Here is an 18,096-nt window from a genome sequence, read left to right as displayed (position 1 = left end):
CGGTTTCAAGTGCAGCGCACTACTCAGCCAAGTTTCTTAAATTGAAACGTAGGGAAGAAAAACTGCAACTTCATCGTAAATCACCTCCAAGTGAGGCATATAATGCTGAGTTTTCTATTGCTGAGTTTGAAGCTTGCCTAAACACACTTGGTAAAGCAGCACCTGGACCTGACAATATCCACTATGAAATGATCAAGAACTTGCACCCAGAAACTCAACTTGCATTACTATCACTTTTTAATAGGATCTGGAACAATGGATATATCCCTCCAAGGCTGAAAGAGGCCATTGTTGTTCCAGTATTGAAGGAAGGGCAGGACCCAGCAGTTGCATCTAGCTACAGACCTATAGCTCTGACTAGCTGTTTGTGCAAAGTATTTGAAAAAATGATCAACCGAAGATTAATGCATTTTCTAGAAGCAAACAGGCTCCTGGATCCATTCCAGTGTGGCTTTCGAGAACAAAAATCCACGCTTGACCAACTCGTGCGCTTGGAGTCCCAAATAAGATATGCGTTCGCGCATAAACAGTACTTTCTGTCTGTATTCTTTGACCTTGAAAAGGCCTATGATACTACTTGGCGGTTTGGTATATTGAGAGATCTTTGTGCCCTTGGGATACAAGGAAATATGCTAAAAACAATTGAAAGCTACCTCTCTGATAGGACATTTCGTGTAAGGATCGGCAGTACTCTGTCTAAACCATTCACACAAGAGACAGGGGTGCCACAGGGAGGTGTGCTGAGCTGCACACTTTTCATTGTAAAAATGAATTCCCTACGCACTGTACTTCCGCCAACCATGTTTTACTCAGTGTATGTTGACGATGTGCAGATCGGCTTCAAGTCCTGCAATCTCTCCTTTTGTGAACGCCAAATTCAGCTGTCACTGAATAAGCTGTCCAAATGGGCAGATGAGAATGGCTTCAAATTTAACCCCTCAAAAAGTGCCTGTGTACTGTTCTCGAAAAAAAGGGGCATTGCCCCTGCACCAGAAATCTACTTAAATGGACAGCCGCTTCCTGTTAAAACAGAACATAAGTTTCTCGGATTGATTTTCGACTCGAGACTCTCGTTCACCCCCCACCTGAAGCATCTGAAACTGAAGTGTTTGAAGGCAATGAATGTGCTTAAGATACTAGCACACATGAAATGGGGCACTGACAAGAAGTGTCTACTACACCTGTACAAAAGTCTTGTTTTGTCCCGCCTAGATTATGGATGTGTAGTTTATGGGTCAGCCTCTAGCACTGCACTGAAAATGCTTGATCCTATCCACAATCTAGGCATCAGGTTGGCCACAGGGGCCTTCCGCACTAGTCCAGTACTGAGCCTCTATGCTGAATCAGGCTGTTGGTCTCTGGAGTACCAGCGAACTTTTATTGGTATTATTTATGCCCTGAAGGTTACGTCACAGCCCGAGCACCCGTGTGACTCCCTGATTAGAGATAACTCAAGAATGCTGCTCTTTTCAAATCGACCTTCCTTAGCTCAACCGTTTCCACTGCTGATCAATTCCGTCTCTACAAAATTATCGATCTCGTTTGATGACACTCTCAAAATGACCCCAGATGAATGCGTGGCACCCTGGGATACAAGCACCTTATCATGCGACACCTCATTTAGACAAGTAGACAGGAAAGGCTCACTATTGGAAGTCAAACAGCACTTCGCATACCTCCAAGACAAGTACAAGGCTGCTCAGTTTTTCACTGATGCATCGAAAACCAAATCGGCTGTGGCCTGTGCAGTTGTTGGACAGCATCTTTCAATAGCAAAAACAATGCATAAAAACACAACCATATTTACAGCAGAAGCACACGGAGTATATCTGGCTGTGGACCACATTATTACAAGCAAAACACAAAAGTCTGTTATCTTCACAGACTCACTCAGCGTTGTCACGGCCCTGTCCACAGGAAAGGGCACCAAGAATCCCACATTTACTGCCCTTCTTAAAGCTCTGTACAAAGCACACCAGCTAAATTTAGAAATTATAGTGTGCTGGGTTCCTGGCCATTGTGGCATAGCTGGCAACGAGGAAGCCGACCAGGCTGCTGCCAGAGCAGCTGAAAGAACCAGTATTGACATCACGCAAGTACCTTACCTGGATATGAAACCAGCAGTAAAACACGTACTCCTTCAGCTCTGGCAGAAAGAATGGGACGGAGAAGTAAACAACAAGCTTCACTTGGTACAACCTATAATTGGCCGATCAGCTGCCAGGGAAAAAAACAGGGCCTTTGAGGTCTGGCGATGCAGACTACGAATAGGACACACACATGGCACGCATTCCTACCTCCTGACTGGTGACCAGCCGCCATGGAGGAAAGAAAAGGTTAGGAGAGGCCCTGACGTCACATTTGTGAAGCCGAGTCCCGCCATGACTTGAGCCCACGGAGCCCAGCACTCTATCCCATCATCCTTTGCTGTCTCCGGTTTGATTTGACTAACATGGCGTCGCCCTGCCCTCCCGCTTCGAAGCGAAAACAGCTTCGTCGCTAATTCCTCAGTGCGATGTCATGTTCTAAGCTGTTGATTTCGCCTTCAATTTGCCCATTCTAACCCTCACCCAAAGTTTCAATCGAAAAACGGCCTTCGTTTTTGAGATAGAAGGACGATTTTTCAGCTCTTAAGCCTGGCAAAGTAGCGTTCGTCGTCGTCATAGCAACAGACTCGCGGGATGGCGAATGCAGACGCCTCCGAATGCAAAGTTTTCAAACTGGCCTAATCTAAAAACGTTTGTCGTAGTGACTGCGCTGGTTTGCAAGCGTAGCGAAGCAGCCACATACCAAGCGCCTTAAAAATCTGTCTGTTCTATTAGCCCAAATTTGGCCGCCGCAGTTGTAAACAAGTAAGCAACATTGTCCATGGGCTCAAGAAAAATCACGTGACTTCCTCCACACTTTTTGCAATGCATTGGGGTGCTAGGGGCCTCTCCTGAGTATTCTTTCCTCCATGCCAGCCGCCAAACTGTGCCAGATGTGGCGAGGGTCTTTCAGTCCTCCATGTTTTGGTTGAGTGCTCGGCCATGGAACCAGAAAGGAGACGCTATTTCCCGGAAATGTACCGTAAGAATATGCCACGGCACATTGCAATGTTTTTATCAGACTGTCCTGTTTTCGAGTTCAGCAGAGTTTTAGAATACCTTGATGATATCGGTTTTTTAAAGCAGGTTTGTTTTAGAAAGTAGCATTCTCGTCCACCTCATTACCTTGTTCATCCGTAGGGTTCTATTTACCATGGCCCTATACACCGTTAGCTCATTCCATGCCTCATCACACTCCTCACTCATCTTTTGGATCCGGCCCTTTACACCGAAGTAATTTTATGCACTATTTGCACTCATTTCATTAGCACATTTTTACCTCATTGTAGCAATGGCGCTCTTGGCCTTAGATGCCCTTGCGCCAAAAAACCCCACCAAAGAAGAACAAGTTGGGCAAGCCTCGTTGGCCTCCTTCATTGCCACCCTTTCCCATGCCATATTGGTGGGTGCAGCAGCCGTCAAAGCGGTGATGGCCCTGTAGCAGGCAAAGAAGGTCTATGGCAGCTCTTCAAATGAGCCCGCCTGTATTCACCACGAATCCAGCTGAACTCTATGCCACATGGGAATGCACATTCAGGGGAGACAGTTGGGGTGTTTGCCTAACTTGGACACGGTGCCAGCGCTGACAGGAAGGGTGGAAGGTAGGAGCTGCGTGTGCATTGTTTTGTCGCCTCCACACAAGTCGAAAGACGAAAGGGGAAGTTTCACAGTGGCCAAAACCACACCACTTGCTTCGTTCTGTGTGAGTTCAGTGTTCTGCTGGCTAATCGAAGGGAGCAGCGTGAACCGCCTGTGTTTTTGCATGTGATTTGTGCATACGTTTCACGCCCGCCCGAGTCGTCTACTCGGTGAGAGTGCTCGAGGGAGCCGGCCGGTCCACGGAAGAAAAGTTTAGGCTTGCCGCTGCGGCGTACATTTGTCGGGTGCTTCGCCAAGCGGAGCAGGGGACGTCTTCAGGGCCATTATCGCCGACAGTACCGGCTCCTTTCCCGCATGAGCCACTTCTGTGGCATTTCAGCGAGCGGTCACTGGAGCTCCCTGCACCACTTCACGGTGTGCAAAAACCCTCCATGCAGCGAGCTGTGCTGGTGGCAGGACACTTGGCCATCTGGTGCTGCTGCTGCCAAGATTTTTGCCAAGGGCTATGAGTGCGTACGCACGCCCACACGGCCCTCTCAAAGGAAGCATTTTGTGAGCCGCACGTCTTGTGGGGTCAAAAAAAGTCGCCAGAAGAGAATTGATTTTATGTTTGGCATTTACTTAGAACCTGCGAGATCTGAGGAAAGCACTGGCAAGATGTTCCAGACCGCAATTCCTGAGCTCCTCTTGCCTCGTTTTCCCAAGACTGACTTTTTATGTTGTTGCACCTGGGAGTTGCCCATTGATTGGTCAGGGTAATAAAACTAGAAAAAAAACTCTCTTTTTTTGTCAGCGCAGGTAAAAAATATTCCCTAGGAAATGTTGGCACTTCGAACGGGAAATTTTATACTGTCGTGATTTTTGCAAAGAGCAAACTCAAATTGCAGTAGTGTTATAATTACTCTCCCCGGTCCTTATCAAGCACTATCATGTGTAGAGTAAGCCAGTATTTAATCTAATCTGAAATTTTCGCTTGATGGTGTGGCATAACATATTGCACACCTCAAAAACTTGTGCAGCATAGACTGGTTGCAAATTTGCTCTAAGCTTACCAAAAGATGACATAGCCCGTGTTACATCAGCCTGTGTTGCGTTCCGGTATCTCTTTGAATGCTGCCCTGTGGACAGGCAGAAAGGGCTAAGAATAAGACACTTTTCTGCATTTGGGTCCCAATGGCAGGTTGAGGGAGCATGTAAAGAAAATGTGCAGGAGGGGAAAGATGCAGGAGGCTTCTTGGCAGGCCACTGCTTGTCTTGTAATGACTGTTCTTCAGACTTGGAAAATACTTGATTCATTAGAAAGGCAAGACACGGCTGCTGTTGCGTGCAATCGTTAAATCGGAGCGAATTTTTACACTTGGTGAGGCGTGTGTCAGCATGGCCTCTATTGGCGGTAAGCGCGAACACGGGCGGTGCTGCGAGGCACGCTTCCGTGACGCCTGCTTACGGATTCTCGCATTTGTCGTCCGCTTCACTCAGGCTCGCTCTCCCTGCGGTTTCTTTGCGCTCAGTCAACGTCTGATGCTTGTCCGCACCAGAATCCGTGTGTGGGTAACTTTTTATCACAATAATAAGCTTAAAATCACGTACACTAGCTGAAGATGTGAGCGATACTGCTACGGAGGAAACATTGCCGGTGTCGCCCCATTCCTTGCGAAGCCGTTCCTGTGCGGATCGCGAAGATTCGGAGCTTCTGTATTATTGAACAAAGGGAATAGCCAGCTGCTTTAAGCAACAACAGCGAAAATAGAAAATACTGTCTACTTTGACAGAAGGCATTACGACTCCCGGTAAGGTAAAACGGTTTTTGCAACCTTGCCGAACGCACGTTTTTATGGCATGACAGTGTGCTGACATGCCCTACGGGCTGCTCAAACTATGCTGAGTTCCAAATAACCCACTGTGTGTTTTTTACACCAGGCTTCTAACCAGTATGCCGATTAATTGAGCAAAACGGGTCACGTCTAAGGTAAAGATAAAGAGACGATATGTTTTTTCAGACCTGGAGGGATGTTCCGGTACATTTTCCACAACTATATCTTCCCAATATTCGGATATGCATTATAGGAAAACTGCGCTCAAGAGGAGGAGTAGGAGGAGGAGAAAACTTTATATTTAACAATGAAATCGAGCTGGTTAGTGGGCCGGGTTCTCAGTCCAGGACAAGAGAGTAAGAGTAATTTTGTTCACTTCATAGAACGTCATCCTGAGTATAATAGGAGTTGTTCTTTGCGCCTCGAAGGGTTGGATACAAATAAAGAGCTGCTTGGAAATATTCATCAGTTTCGATTGTTGTAATATGTGCATGTATACCATTTATTTCACTAGTTAGCGAGTATATCATGCCTTCAACACCGTAATCATGTTATCATTGTGATCATGTAATCATGTTATCATTAATCATGTAATCATGTTGAGAGTCAGATCATTATGATAACAATAGTTTAGATACAAAGATACAAAAGCCGCCTTTGAGTACTCTGGACGACGTCTGGGGCGCGATCGTGGTGGCGTTCCACAAACGTTCCCATGGTATTTGCATGGGAATAAACAACGCAGGCTTCGGCTATGCACCTTCTCGCACACAGCCGTAACGAAAGCCAATTTGTGAGGAAGGGAATGTATGCCATACAGCCTGAAGAAAATATCCACATGATCTTTGTGAGCCTCCCAAACATCCCCAAACCTCCTAATAGGACGTTTGTGGCGGTGCAGATAAATTGGGCACAGAAAAAAAAAAAACACTCATCTGATACAAGTCAACAACAACAAAAGAAATAGAAGACGGCCGTTTTGTTTCCTGCTGTGGATGCGTGTGTGTGCTTGGTACGTAGCATTATACTGTTGAGTCTTCATAAGAGCATCTCAAAAGTACTTCAGGGAAGCCTCCGCATTTTGAATAATCCTCGAGTAGGTATGAGGACTGAACCTCGCGAGTAAGCTAGAAAGGACGAGCTACACACGATCTTCTGACCGATGCTCTGAAGAAAGTTCTCTATCTCCTCGTGTGTTGCAAACTTGTGGGAGATACAGCTTGAAATTATTTAGATGTGCCAGAAGCTGGCAAAAATAACTGAGTTACTAGAACTGTGATTTTAATGTACTAAAGCAATAAAGCGGGCGATTTCTAGCACAGACACTGCTGCCCCTCACTAGCGGAGTGTAGCAGACGACAGCGGCGAGAGTCCCTAAGCCGATGTCAGAGCCAGGGGGCGCCACTCAAACATCTCGCCACCAATCACGCCTTCTGGAAAAGAGCTAAAACTTGTACGCATGTGCAGAGATGAGCCCCCGGTAGGACGGTTATCCATATGAGGCCAGTTGGAAGTGCAGCGCAGACCTTTTCTCTCTCTTTTGCACTGTTTCTTTCTCCGATCCTTGTGCCGACATGCCCAGTTTTCCACGTAAATCAGAGCACATAATTCTCTAGGGAGCTCTTCCAGCACAGGTGCCAGAGATCGCCTTTTCTGTAGGTTTTTGATGCCATCAAAAGCATGCCTTTTTAGCAAGGAACAGCCTGCATGCCAGAGTATAGGACACAATACTCACTCGCACTTTGACACAGCTCTGCAGTACTCTTTCCATCAGTGGAGTGGGCACAAGCCCTTATGGTAATGGCTTTATTAGAGGGTAAAGTTGCCTTCCCAGAAGATATTCGAAGACGCTAGTGTGAACATTCACAGAAGCATCCAAACTTCACTACACATCCATAACACACCTATGCGCCCCCCAAACGCTCATTCCGCAGGCCTCTGGCGCTCTACGCAGCCCCACTGTGATGGGACGAGACTTAAAGGAGCTATGAAGACAAAATACAAGTTGGGTTTATTAGAAAGACTGCTTAGTCCCGATAACAATGATACCAATATCATCGCAATCTTCGAACAAATAACGGAGATATTAAAGAAAACGTGTGAAGCAGTCGCGACCCCCTAGCCAATTTTCCGCAACTTTTCTATGACGTCATGGAACCTTGTTTGTGCGATTGGCGGCCGCCTAACTGACCTGCCGTGACGACACATGACTGGACGTCTGTAATGGGGCCTCTAGTTCCATTTGGCCGCATCACTTGGATGCTATCGTGCAGTTAACGCACTGAAAATTATGTTTTATTGTTGGCCCGTATGACGTCATTCTTGCTCATAACACGTCACTGTGGCGCAAAATTTGAAAGTTTTTAAATACTTCTTGCTTTTCTTTCGTTAAAAAACATTTTTTGTGGCTGTAATGTAGCTGAGTGAGATACTGAATCCTAGTTCTTTCAAATTAAACGAAGTTGTATTTTCTCTTCATGGCTCCTTTAAGGCAGGCGCCAGGCCAAGCCTGGGGTGCCCCTGAGCACCTCGTGAAGCAAAATGGCCGAGTTGGAGTACTCTTCTGACGTCAGTAGGTTCAGAACTGACACATTCACGCCAGACACATAGCATGTCCCTGGTTAACGCAACACTTGAAGACCAGGTACTATCACTACACTTGCACTAGCTTTCCACGTGCGTCCAGTTCCACGCAGTGTACAAACACTTTCCCCACGTGGGACACCTCGAGTATTCATGGTGACTGTGTCGGCGACATTGCAGACCCCAAACATGAGCTGGAGCCAACCATGGGGGAGTGGGGGTCAAGCTCTGGCGTTCGGGCTCAGGGGGGGAGCTCGGGGACCTCTTTCAGCGTCAGGTTAAACCGAGCTGAGAAAGTATCCCCGAACCCTGCTTTATACTATAGCATATGGTATTTTCTACACCCCCCCAAAAAGGGGCTGCACCCAAGTTTGTTTTCCGTCCCTATCAACCGTTCCTTTCCCAAAGCCAGCTTCCTGATCATTGAATCTGTTGAAAAAGAAAAGCTTGTTGCCTCACTGTCCATGTGGTTGATCACTAAGTTGGTAGAAGGAATAATCGGAGAGTCCTACAAAGCAAGGAAACTGGAGAACTGCTGGTAGAAGTCAATGCCCAGCAGCAGGCAACAAACCTCCTGAGCCAGGCACGCATCTTAGATCTTGACATTGGGGTCACGCCCCACCGAAGAAGCCTTAAGGGTCACTGACACAAAAATTTTGCATCTTTTTTTTTTTTTTGCGATAAGTAGCTAGTGACCTACTTATCACCTGTAGAAACCTCGTTTGCTTCAGCGTGCGACGGTTGTTTAATTAGAGGCATTTTCAATGCGGCCAGTCGCAATTTCGGTTTCTGCGGGTGCCGCGAAACGATGGATTTTGTGTGATCAAAGCTGACCACGTGACCGTCGAGGGATATCACAGAGCAGAGCTGCCGTAGCACTGTCGAATCCGTGTCGCCGGCAGGTTCTGCTAATGCCCCCACGTACTGCTCTCGTGAGCCGCTTAATTAAAAACCGACTGTGGACGTGACGCAGGTGCTGCGAGTGCAAATGCTGCCGCGGCTAGAGAACGACGCGTGCCAGACAGTGGGTGGCAAGACGCGCGCTGGGAGCAGCCGGCCGGTCTGCCTACAGGTCCGCCTACAGATGTGTTCGGCTTAGCACTGCGGCGAATATTCAATTGCCGCTCTCGTAAGCAGTGCAGATGACAATTTCTAATGCAACCCGCCATTGCATCATTAACTCCTTTCTCATATAATCTGCACTGTTGGGACTTGGGTTCAATTTCATGCAGCGGTAACAAGCAATCACTCGAGCTACCTGCGCCACTTCGCGGCTATGGCCGCCGCCTGCACAGCAACCGTGCGGCCCGCTCAGTGGGCTTTTTGTGTCTCCGGCGCGTTTTCGCGTCCAATGTAAATAAAAAGTAATAAAAATAGAGTGCCTGGAATCGCTGTAGAACTTTGGTAGCAGCCAGCCGCCCGATGAGCCGACAAAATCATAGCGCCTCCACCGCCAACGATCGGGTCGTTCGTTCTCGAGAGCAGCTCCGCCCTCTGATTGGAGCGGCAAGTCGGTGAAAAACACCGGCAGTGCGGAAGCGGCAAACACAAACTCGTGACGTGTTTGGTTGGTTATTTACAAAATATCCAGGGGATGTCGATTGTGCGAGGTCCTCTGCTGGCTGCTCGGTTGCATTTCGCACACTTTAAAATTGATTTTAAATACGTTCTAGGCTGTATTCGCCGCTGATATTTTGCAGATGATGTATGTGTGTTCCAACAATCTATCTCTGAAGTTATCTCGCCTTCAAAATTTTGTGTCAGTACCCCTTTAACTGCTCACAGGGCGTGATCTCAGATCCTGACCTCATGATCGAAACCGATCTGCTCGAGGGCCTGCGAAGTCGGGGTGTAACAGCAGTGAGGTGCATAACCATACGTAGAGAAGACAAAGAAATCCCTACCAAACACCTGATCTTAGCCTTTGACCGGTCAACACTCCCCCAATTCATCAACGCAGGATTCATTCAGTGTTCAGTTCGGTCATGCATCCCCAACCCGGGGTGCTGTTTTAAATGCCAGAGGTTTCAGCATGGTACTGGCTCCTGCCGTGGTTGACTTAACTGTGCAAAGTGGGCTCAGCACGACCACCCATCTGAAAACCCTCACCTGCAAACCCTCACCCCACGCGACCTACTCTCGGACATGCGAGAAGCTGAAACAGTAGAAGCAGATCATCGATGTTAAGGTCACCTTTCCAGAGGAGCGAAAGGGGTTCGGCTCTTTCCCCTGGGGAGGCCGCCAACTCATCTCACCAGAGCTGGGTGCAGGTCTGGTTTCCCCGGGGACCCAGTTCAGCAAGTCTGACCTGGTCCCACCCCCTGCTGGGTTGTCTCCGACAGCCTAACCCGCCACTACGCCGCTGTTTGAGTCGCCAGCGGTTGCGGTGACGACTACGTCCTCCATTCCCCCTCCCCGTGCCCAAGGAGGGCATGGAGGAAGCCCCGGCGGCTCCCACCCCGTCTGTGCCAGCCAGGTCAGATTTTTAAGGCTAGAGTCGTTGCTTAGGCCTCTTACGTTTATTCTGCGACACACAATTTGCGACCGTTATGTGTGTCGGGTGCTTCGCTGGTCATCCACCTTCACAGAGTCGAATAGCTCGCAATCTTTTACGCACTAGCTTGTCCCTTTCATTCTTGTCTTTATTATTTTTTTTTGGCTCTTCCGGTGCAAAAACAGTGCATCCGCGCATCATGCAGCGCTGACGGAACCACTGCAAACTAAATTTTGCTGATTTGGTTCACTGCTGTTCCCATCGACGCAAATCAGTTTAGCCGCGCAGGTTGAGAAGGATTTTGCTGGCTGATATCTGTTGTTTCTTCACCAGCGTGGAAACATGAGGGCATCATTGGGAATGGAACTGTGTGGGCAACAGCCGAAGGGCATTAAATCTTGCCCTTTTGGCTGAGAGCCCCGTGCTTCCGTGGGGTTCGGTTCAATGCAGGGGCAGCATCCTGATGGGTGCCGAGCCCACGCCTGTGTGCTGTAGCTGAGCCGTTTACACTGCCGTTGCAGGCAAGGCTCACAGATGTTCCTCATGGGACAACTGGGAGGCTGACCCAGCCTCCTGCCTCCAGGTTGTGTTTGTGTCGTTTTGTGCATGACTGTTGGGAAACTTTCAAACTAGTGCCTCTTTAACAACCCTTTCTCAGCTCATTCACCATTGTCATGGCGCTCTTTGCCTTTGTCCGCCGGGCGTCATTAAATTTAAATCATCGTCGTAGATCACCTGGCTGAAGCGATCAAGATCAGCCCGCAGGTTAGTGTCCAGCCTTCTTCACGCTGCTGAAGACGAGGGCAAACTGTTCAGGACGATCGTAGAAGACAAAAGGCTGTTGCCACCTTCTTCAGAGACAGTTGAAGAGACGACCCCTTCTTGATAAGAAGCTTTGGGGGATTTGTGGACTAGCCAAGAGACAGCCCTGGTTCTCAGTTGATGTGCAAGACCGGTTTTGCGGTGTTCCCCAAGACAGTGTCATAGTAGCAGTTGAGCAAAGTATTGATGCTTGTGGGAATGTGCGATTGCGAAATGAAGTAGTTCTCTGCACGAAGTTCTCGTCTCCTCAAGCTGTATCTCGATTCCTCATACGTTTTCCACCAAGGGCCTGTTCTCTCGCAAAAAGGTGCTGTGCCAATTGCTCAGTGATTTCTACCTTGCAACAGGAATCTCCGAAGGCATTCCAAATGTCCTCATGCTTTCGGTATGTTGATGATGTTTTAGTGCACCTATCATCCAGTGATAACATTGTGGAGGTATCGGGGAAATGTTCAAAGCTGCCCATTGGGGTGTTCAGTTTGCATTTGAACTGTCTGTGCGTGATTGCTGGCAATTTCGAGGTCTTAGCCTCAAGAAAAGCTTGCTGGTGCTGTCGCACCGCTTACGACTGTGCTCATTCCGAGCTAAGTGATTTGGTGTCTTCCGCATGCTGTCACAAATTGTGCGAGCTGCAGGTGCATTCGAAAAAACCGCCATCTTGATCTCCGCGAAAGATAAAATGTCCCGCAAGATATATGAAGCATTTGCCACAAAATTAGGGCATGAGGGATAGTGTGTGAGCACCCCTTCCACTACGGTGACCCGGGATTGACTTTGACGCCCGCTGTCTTTACCCTCCCCCTCTCTCCTGATTCATGCATGTTTTCAACTTGTTTAGAATGAATCACTTGTCAGTGCACTGTCTGCTCATGAAAGTGTGGGTTTTTTCTGTGTCCGTCCTTGTCAGCATACCCAGTGCAACTTCCCTTGAAGAAATCATGGCTGCACAAATTTTAACTCAGACTCACTCGTTCAAGGTATAACTGTCGGCCGTGCCAACACGGTAAGGTGCAGTGCATTCCAGTCGCGTATGACTCGTGGAAAAAAACTCACTAAAAACATTGTTCTCGAAAGAGTATTTTTATCAAGCGTGGGACAATGCTCGTTTCATGTTTGGCGCTTACGCGTAGTAATTAGCCGAATTTTTGTTCAACGAGCTGTGTTGGAGCAGATGCAAAAATTTCGAACCAAGGGCAGTAGGTGAGTCGGTACGCCTGTAGCAAACAAACTTGAGGGTTCGAGCTACAGTGAAGACCATTTTTAATGTAAGCCTTATAGTGTGGGACTGGATATAATGCGGGTCCTACTGGCCACCAATAGGCCTCCCATGCATAATGCTCAATGCATAAATGAAGCACTTATAATGCGGTTGCCCAAAGCATAATACCATTTATAGTGCTGTTTTTGGCGGGTCTGCTGATCGACCGGTGCAGCCGGGGTCACAAAAAAGAAAGAGAAACGATGGACTCGGCATTCCCCAAAATGCACCAACTCGTCCAGCAACAAGTTCTTTGGAGGACTTGCAAGTTGTCTCGATAAGGCGTTGCTTGCTGAAAGCCTGGGTACATTGGGCGGTCGCCATGAGGCACGTGCCCATGAGTGCTCGACATTTTCTTGCTCTTCAGAGTTTTCGCCGTTTTTTTTTTTTTTTGTTTTTTTTTTTGCTAAAGCCGCTGCGCAAGCTGGGGACTCTTGGCAGTTGCGCCAGGCATGCGCTCCGCATTTTCTTGGTATTTTTAACGCGTTGTGCAGCGCACGTTACGGCCAGCTACAACAGCTCCACTGTTTAAGTTCACATGCCGTGTCTGCAGCGCCGTCAGAGGGCACTCTAGACTGCGTTTTGCGAGGCAGCCGAGCAACATTTTTCGTCCCTTGTCTTCCTCTTCCTGATCTCCCCTCCTGTAGATGGTATTCGTTGAAAAGTTTAGCGGTCAATTTCTTCTCTTGGCAACACTGGAAACGGCCACAGACATGGCCGATGCACCACAGACATGGACAAGTACCGCCATCCCGCGGAGCCAGACGTAACTAGTGACGGCGCACTCACAGGGTTCCATGGAGGAGAAGAGGGGTGCCTGACCTGGGGGTTGTGTGCACAACGTCGCCTAGCAACAGACGCTTGGCCACAGATATGGGGGCGCCCTTGCGTGGTTGCCTGCATGCATTCCACACCATTGAATACGGGCCATAGGTTGAAGGGGCACTAAGGGCAACCACCAAGTTGCTTCCAAGCCAGTCTGGCCTTCTCACAGCCATGTGTGGTGTGGAAAGATGCCTCGATTGCTGAGAAACGGCCACTCCAACAACTCTCGCTCGTTTACCTTGCAGCAATTGCGCGACGCAAACAGCGTCGTGATGAACTGCTATCGAGCGAGGCACTGTGGAGTGGTTTAGAAGCAACCGAATACCACACATCCCCAGCTAGCTGTTCCTTTGTGCCACGGACCACTCGGCAAAATGGTATCGTGAACCAAGCACCCATGCATAGCTTGCCCCCACAGGCGTGCCTCTTCGCATGGGGAAGTGGCGCCTTCGAGCAGCAGCTAGGGAAGACGTTGGGTGTGCGTACACCTGAAAGGACTGGGTTTTGAAACGTCAGAGCTGTTTAAGCTTTTGCTTGCACCATCTAGCGTTACCAGCGAAAAAATACCGAGAAAAAATACTGAGCACACACGAGCGTGCGCCCCGTGAGGAGTGCGCGACCTCCGACCTTCGAGAACTCTCGGCGTTCGTGGCGTGTGCTGTTCTCCTCGCCACTTCACGTGCATCCGCTCCTGAAGTGGGGAGCACAGACCCCCCCCCCCCCCGAGTTCGCGAAGCCGGCTGCTGCAAGTTCTAGCGCGTGCTAACACTTTGGGAGAGATGCGAACGCCTGCAGAAAAAACGATCCAGGCCTGCCAGTCATAGAAGACTTCCAGCTACAAGTTCGGAAATCCACGTGATGTGCAACAGCCGGGTAAATGTGGCTATGCCCACAGCACTGTACAAGAGTGGCACAATTGTCTGGCCGGATATTGCACTGAAATCGGAATGAACTTGTTGGCGTTTGGGGTCATTGCGGGATCTATTGGCTGTACTTTGTTTTTTTTTCCTTGATTTTCAAACATCACACCACAAAATCTTGTAAGTTAAGTTTTTATGAACTTGTGAAACCGTATTGTGAAGATGTTTGTCGAGCAATTTTAACCACGTCCAGTGTTAGACATAGCCAGGGGCGGCAACACCTGCTGTGACGTTTTCGTTCTTGTTTCAGGAGCACTACGCTCGTGCGACTTGTCTTCCCTTGAGCCTTGGCGCTCGCTGAGCGAGAGGCTTTCACTCCACATGTGGTGCTTTGGCCGCACACTGGCTGGCCTTCAGGGGGCCTCTTCGAAAGCTGTCGGACGTTGAGTCTCGCGTGACAAGTGCTTTCTCCAATCTGGCGTCGGTGCTGTTTTTTTCTCTCGGTGTGGTCCTCGCTGCTCTTGGCCCGCCTTTTGGGGGTTCAGCATTCAGGCTGTTACAGTCCGATGTTCAACTCGAACATAGCATTGCCTTCTGGAGTTGGCTAAGGGGCCGTTAGTCTGTCGCTGGCAGTGAGGTGTGGTGACAGGGTCATTCGTGCACTTGTGCAGCACCCGGGTGGCCTCGACGCACGGGGACCATCGGATCCACGTGTGCGAGGTGTCCTCGGGGCGGCTGGCGCACACCCTGGAGGGCCACCCGCGCACCCCGTGGTGCCTGGCCTTCCACCCGACCTGCAACCACATCCTGGCCTCTGGCTGCCTGGCGGGCCAGGTGCGCGTGTGGGACCTGCGCGGCGGCAGCGAGGTGTGGCGCTCGCGCGAGGGCACCGTCATCTCCTCACTCGCCTTCCACCCGCTCGAGCCCCTGCTGGCCATCGCCACCGCCAACCGGGTGGTGCTCTGGCACTGGCGCCGGGGGGCCGCCCTGGCCACCTGCAAGACGGCCTCGCAGCGTGAGAAGGTGGGGTCGATGTGCCTTTCGGGCAGCCACGTTTTCTGTGCGCCTCAGGGGAGATGACAAATGACTGGCCCTGCCAAGTCGGATGCGTGTGGGTAAACGACAGTTTTGCTAAAATCAGTAGTCATCTGCCATGACTCGCACCATGCGCAGAATGCAGAAAATGATGTGTTAAGACACCCTTGCTTCGTTGTGATGGTTTCGTACGAGATGCAATCACGCGTTTTTATGGTGATGAGTCTTTGAGTTGATGTTACAAGGCAGATCATTTATGTATAGTATGAATAATAAAGGGCCAAGCCCAGAACCCTAGAAAACACCGGAAGGTACACTTGAAACTGATAATTTGGCCCCGTTAAAGTCTACATACTGCAAGCGGTTGCTAAAAAAATGTGAAATCCAGTGACAATTTGCTGTTATTGAAAATGGCTTTTAATTTGCAGATAAGTTTTCCATGAGACACTGTATGAAAAGCTTGCAAAAAGTCTATGAATATTGCATCAGTTTGGTTTCCCAAGTTCATATACAGTAGAATCTCGATGATACGAATCTTGCGGGACTGCGAAGAATATTCGTATCACCCAAAATTCGTATGAACGAATGCAGACCAAAAAATTGAGCATTAAAAAATAATTTTCGTTTATTTCTTTTCTTACTTCCGTGTAAACCCTGTAGACTGCTCGATTGCGGACATGCCGTGATCTTTTTCTAAACCCAGCCGTTTCGCTCAGTTGTGGGAAATGAAGGCCTTGCTTGCTCACCCCTGAGGGTCTGTAGTTCTCCCACATCTCCCCTGTTGGGAACGAGCATCAGGCTGGGGGCACCTTTGCAGTCTTTGATTGACCAGCCTCCATGGACACGCAGAGCTCGGTCCCCAGCTGTGTCTGAACTGGCCGCCACTGGAATGGACTCAAGAGGGAGCGCGGAGGAACTCTGCAGTGTTACGTTAGAGGTGGGGCGATGAGGTTGCACGGAATTCCCACAAGGTGTTGGAATCGGCAGCGAATACCGTGAAAGGTGCTGCTTCTGCAAACAAGGGGCATGGGTGCTGGCAGTGTACCGACGACGACTTGGGTCCTGTACAGGACAGTGGGCAGTGGGGATCGCAGAAGGCCGGACGTTCAGAGGGAGAGTAGTCCGGCGTTGAGTCGGCCAGAGTGCACGAGTGCAGAACGAACTTGGGCTTTTAACTGGAGACATGTGCACACTAAATGACAACCCCACGCGGTAATCTGTGCGGGGTTGTCAGTTGTTGAAGAAGCTGAACGTAGGAAGGAGAGAGATGAACTGGGCAAGGGGCAGGTAACTGACAAGGTGGGCCACTGCAAAACGTAGGAGGGGGAAGTTGTCGAGGGCACTGGGCACAATTCAGTTGGTGGAGCTGTTGAGTAACAGAGGCATTTGTGCCTACAACTTGGCAAGGATTGAGGAAGAGAAGAGGAAGCAAAGGTGTAATGTACGCACTGATAGATGAACAAGGTAACATTATTCACAGCATGGGTAAGGTAATACTAGTAGCAGGGTTATTTTATACCAGGCTATGCGCTAGCAACATACTTGTGATGAATGGCCACGCGAGCGGTTGACCGCACAATCGAACCAGCAGGAACTGCAGCAATGACGACAAGAGGAGCCGCGCGGTGTTGTGATCGCGAGGGCTTGAACGACGATGGCTGTAAGGCAAGCGGCGGAACAGGGCGCGGTTACGTGGGGGACGACCCCGGGGGATGCCTGGTCCACCAGTTGCTGACGCTCCGTTCCTGCTGTTGAGCCGCGAGAAACGCATCATGATGGAATGTGAGCGTAATCGCTCCCGGGCATTGCCCTCGGATCTTCCGAACTGCCAGAGTATATTGTGTAGAGTAGACTGTGTCGTGCTTTTTCCCATCGTATCTTATGCTCCCGTCGTGTGCTTGTCCTGCATCTTGTTAAATGCATCTTCAACGTGTTAAGCAGCGTTCGTCTCCCCCTGCGTGGTCCTTGGTCCATTTTTCCTGCGGCCACCCCTGTCCAATCGCCACGTGCTCGAAGCGCTGCAAGTACGCGTGTAGGTCGTCGTGTCTTTCATCAAACAGGGGCAGGAGCTTCTGCGGATTCACGACGGGCACATTTGGGTTGATTTCGTTTCCGGCAGTAACGGCGGTGGTGCTTGAAGACGAATCTTCAGCTCCAGGATTGGCATTTCCCTCTTGGCAACTTCCTTGGCTACCTCGGCAGCTTCTCGCCGTCCCTCTTTTTCCTGTTCTGCAGCTTCACGGAGTGCCTCTCTTTCAGCTGCCCGCTGGGTGTCGATCCACTGGCGAAGTTCCAGTCCTGAGAGACCCAGCTGCGTCCCGATCACCACGAGCTTTTCCACATCCATGATGGAATCTTCAATCACGTGTTTTCACAGCACTCAACTTCTTCCTGCAGATGTCAAGGGTGTGATCCTGGCAGGCTCGCCACTTTTGTTAGCAATGGGCCGAGGAGCACGCAGGCGGAGACGAACGCTGTTTAACACGTTGAAGATGCAGGACAAGCACACGACAGGAGCATAAGACACGATGGGGAAAAGCGCAACACAGTCTACTCTACACAATATACTCTGGCAGTTCGGAAGGTCCGAGGGCAATGCCCGGGAGCGATTGCGCTCACATTCCGTCGTGATGCGTTTCTCACGGCTCAACAGCAGGAACGGAGCGTCAGCAACTGGTGGACCAGGCGTACCCCGGGGTCGTTCCCCATGCAACCGTGC

General features: G+C 49.7%; 1 protein-coding gene across 2 annotated transcripts in view; it reads left to right on the top strand.

Annotated features, from left to right (window-relative positions):
* Window positions 1-18,096, top strand: part of LOC144168715 (activating molecule in BECN1-regulated autophagy protein 1A-like) — a 101,187-nt gene that overhangs the window by 7,571 nt on the left and 75,520 nt on the right. For both annotated transcript variants that reach the window (XM_077697661.1, XM_077697660.1), the window contains exon 4: window positions 15,014-15,365. In XM_077697661.1, the coding sequence (XP_077553787.1) occupies window positions 15,014-15,365 (352 nt within the window). The remainder of the gene's footprint in view (window positions 1-15,013; window positions 15,366-18,096) is intronic.

This window comes from Haemaphysalis longicornis, unplaced genomic scaffold, assembly GCF_048455015.1.
Source record: "Haemaphysalis longicornis isolate Haplotype H1 unplaced genomic scaffold, Haemaphysalis longicornis Haplotype H1 scaffold_2, whole genome shotgun sequence".
NCBI lineage: Eukaryota > Metazoa > Arthropoda > Arachnida > Ixodida > Ixodidae > Haemaphysalis > Haemaphysalis longicornis.
The sequence above is the reverse complement of the archived record's forward strand: the minus strand, read 5'-3'. Positions and strand labels throughout refer to the sequence as shown.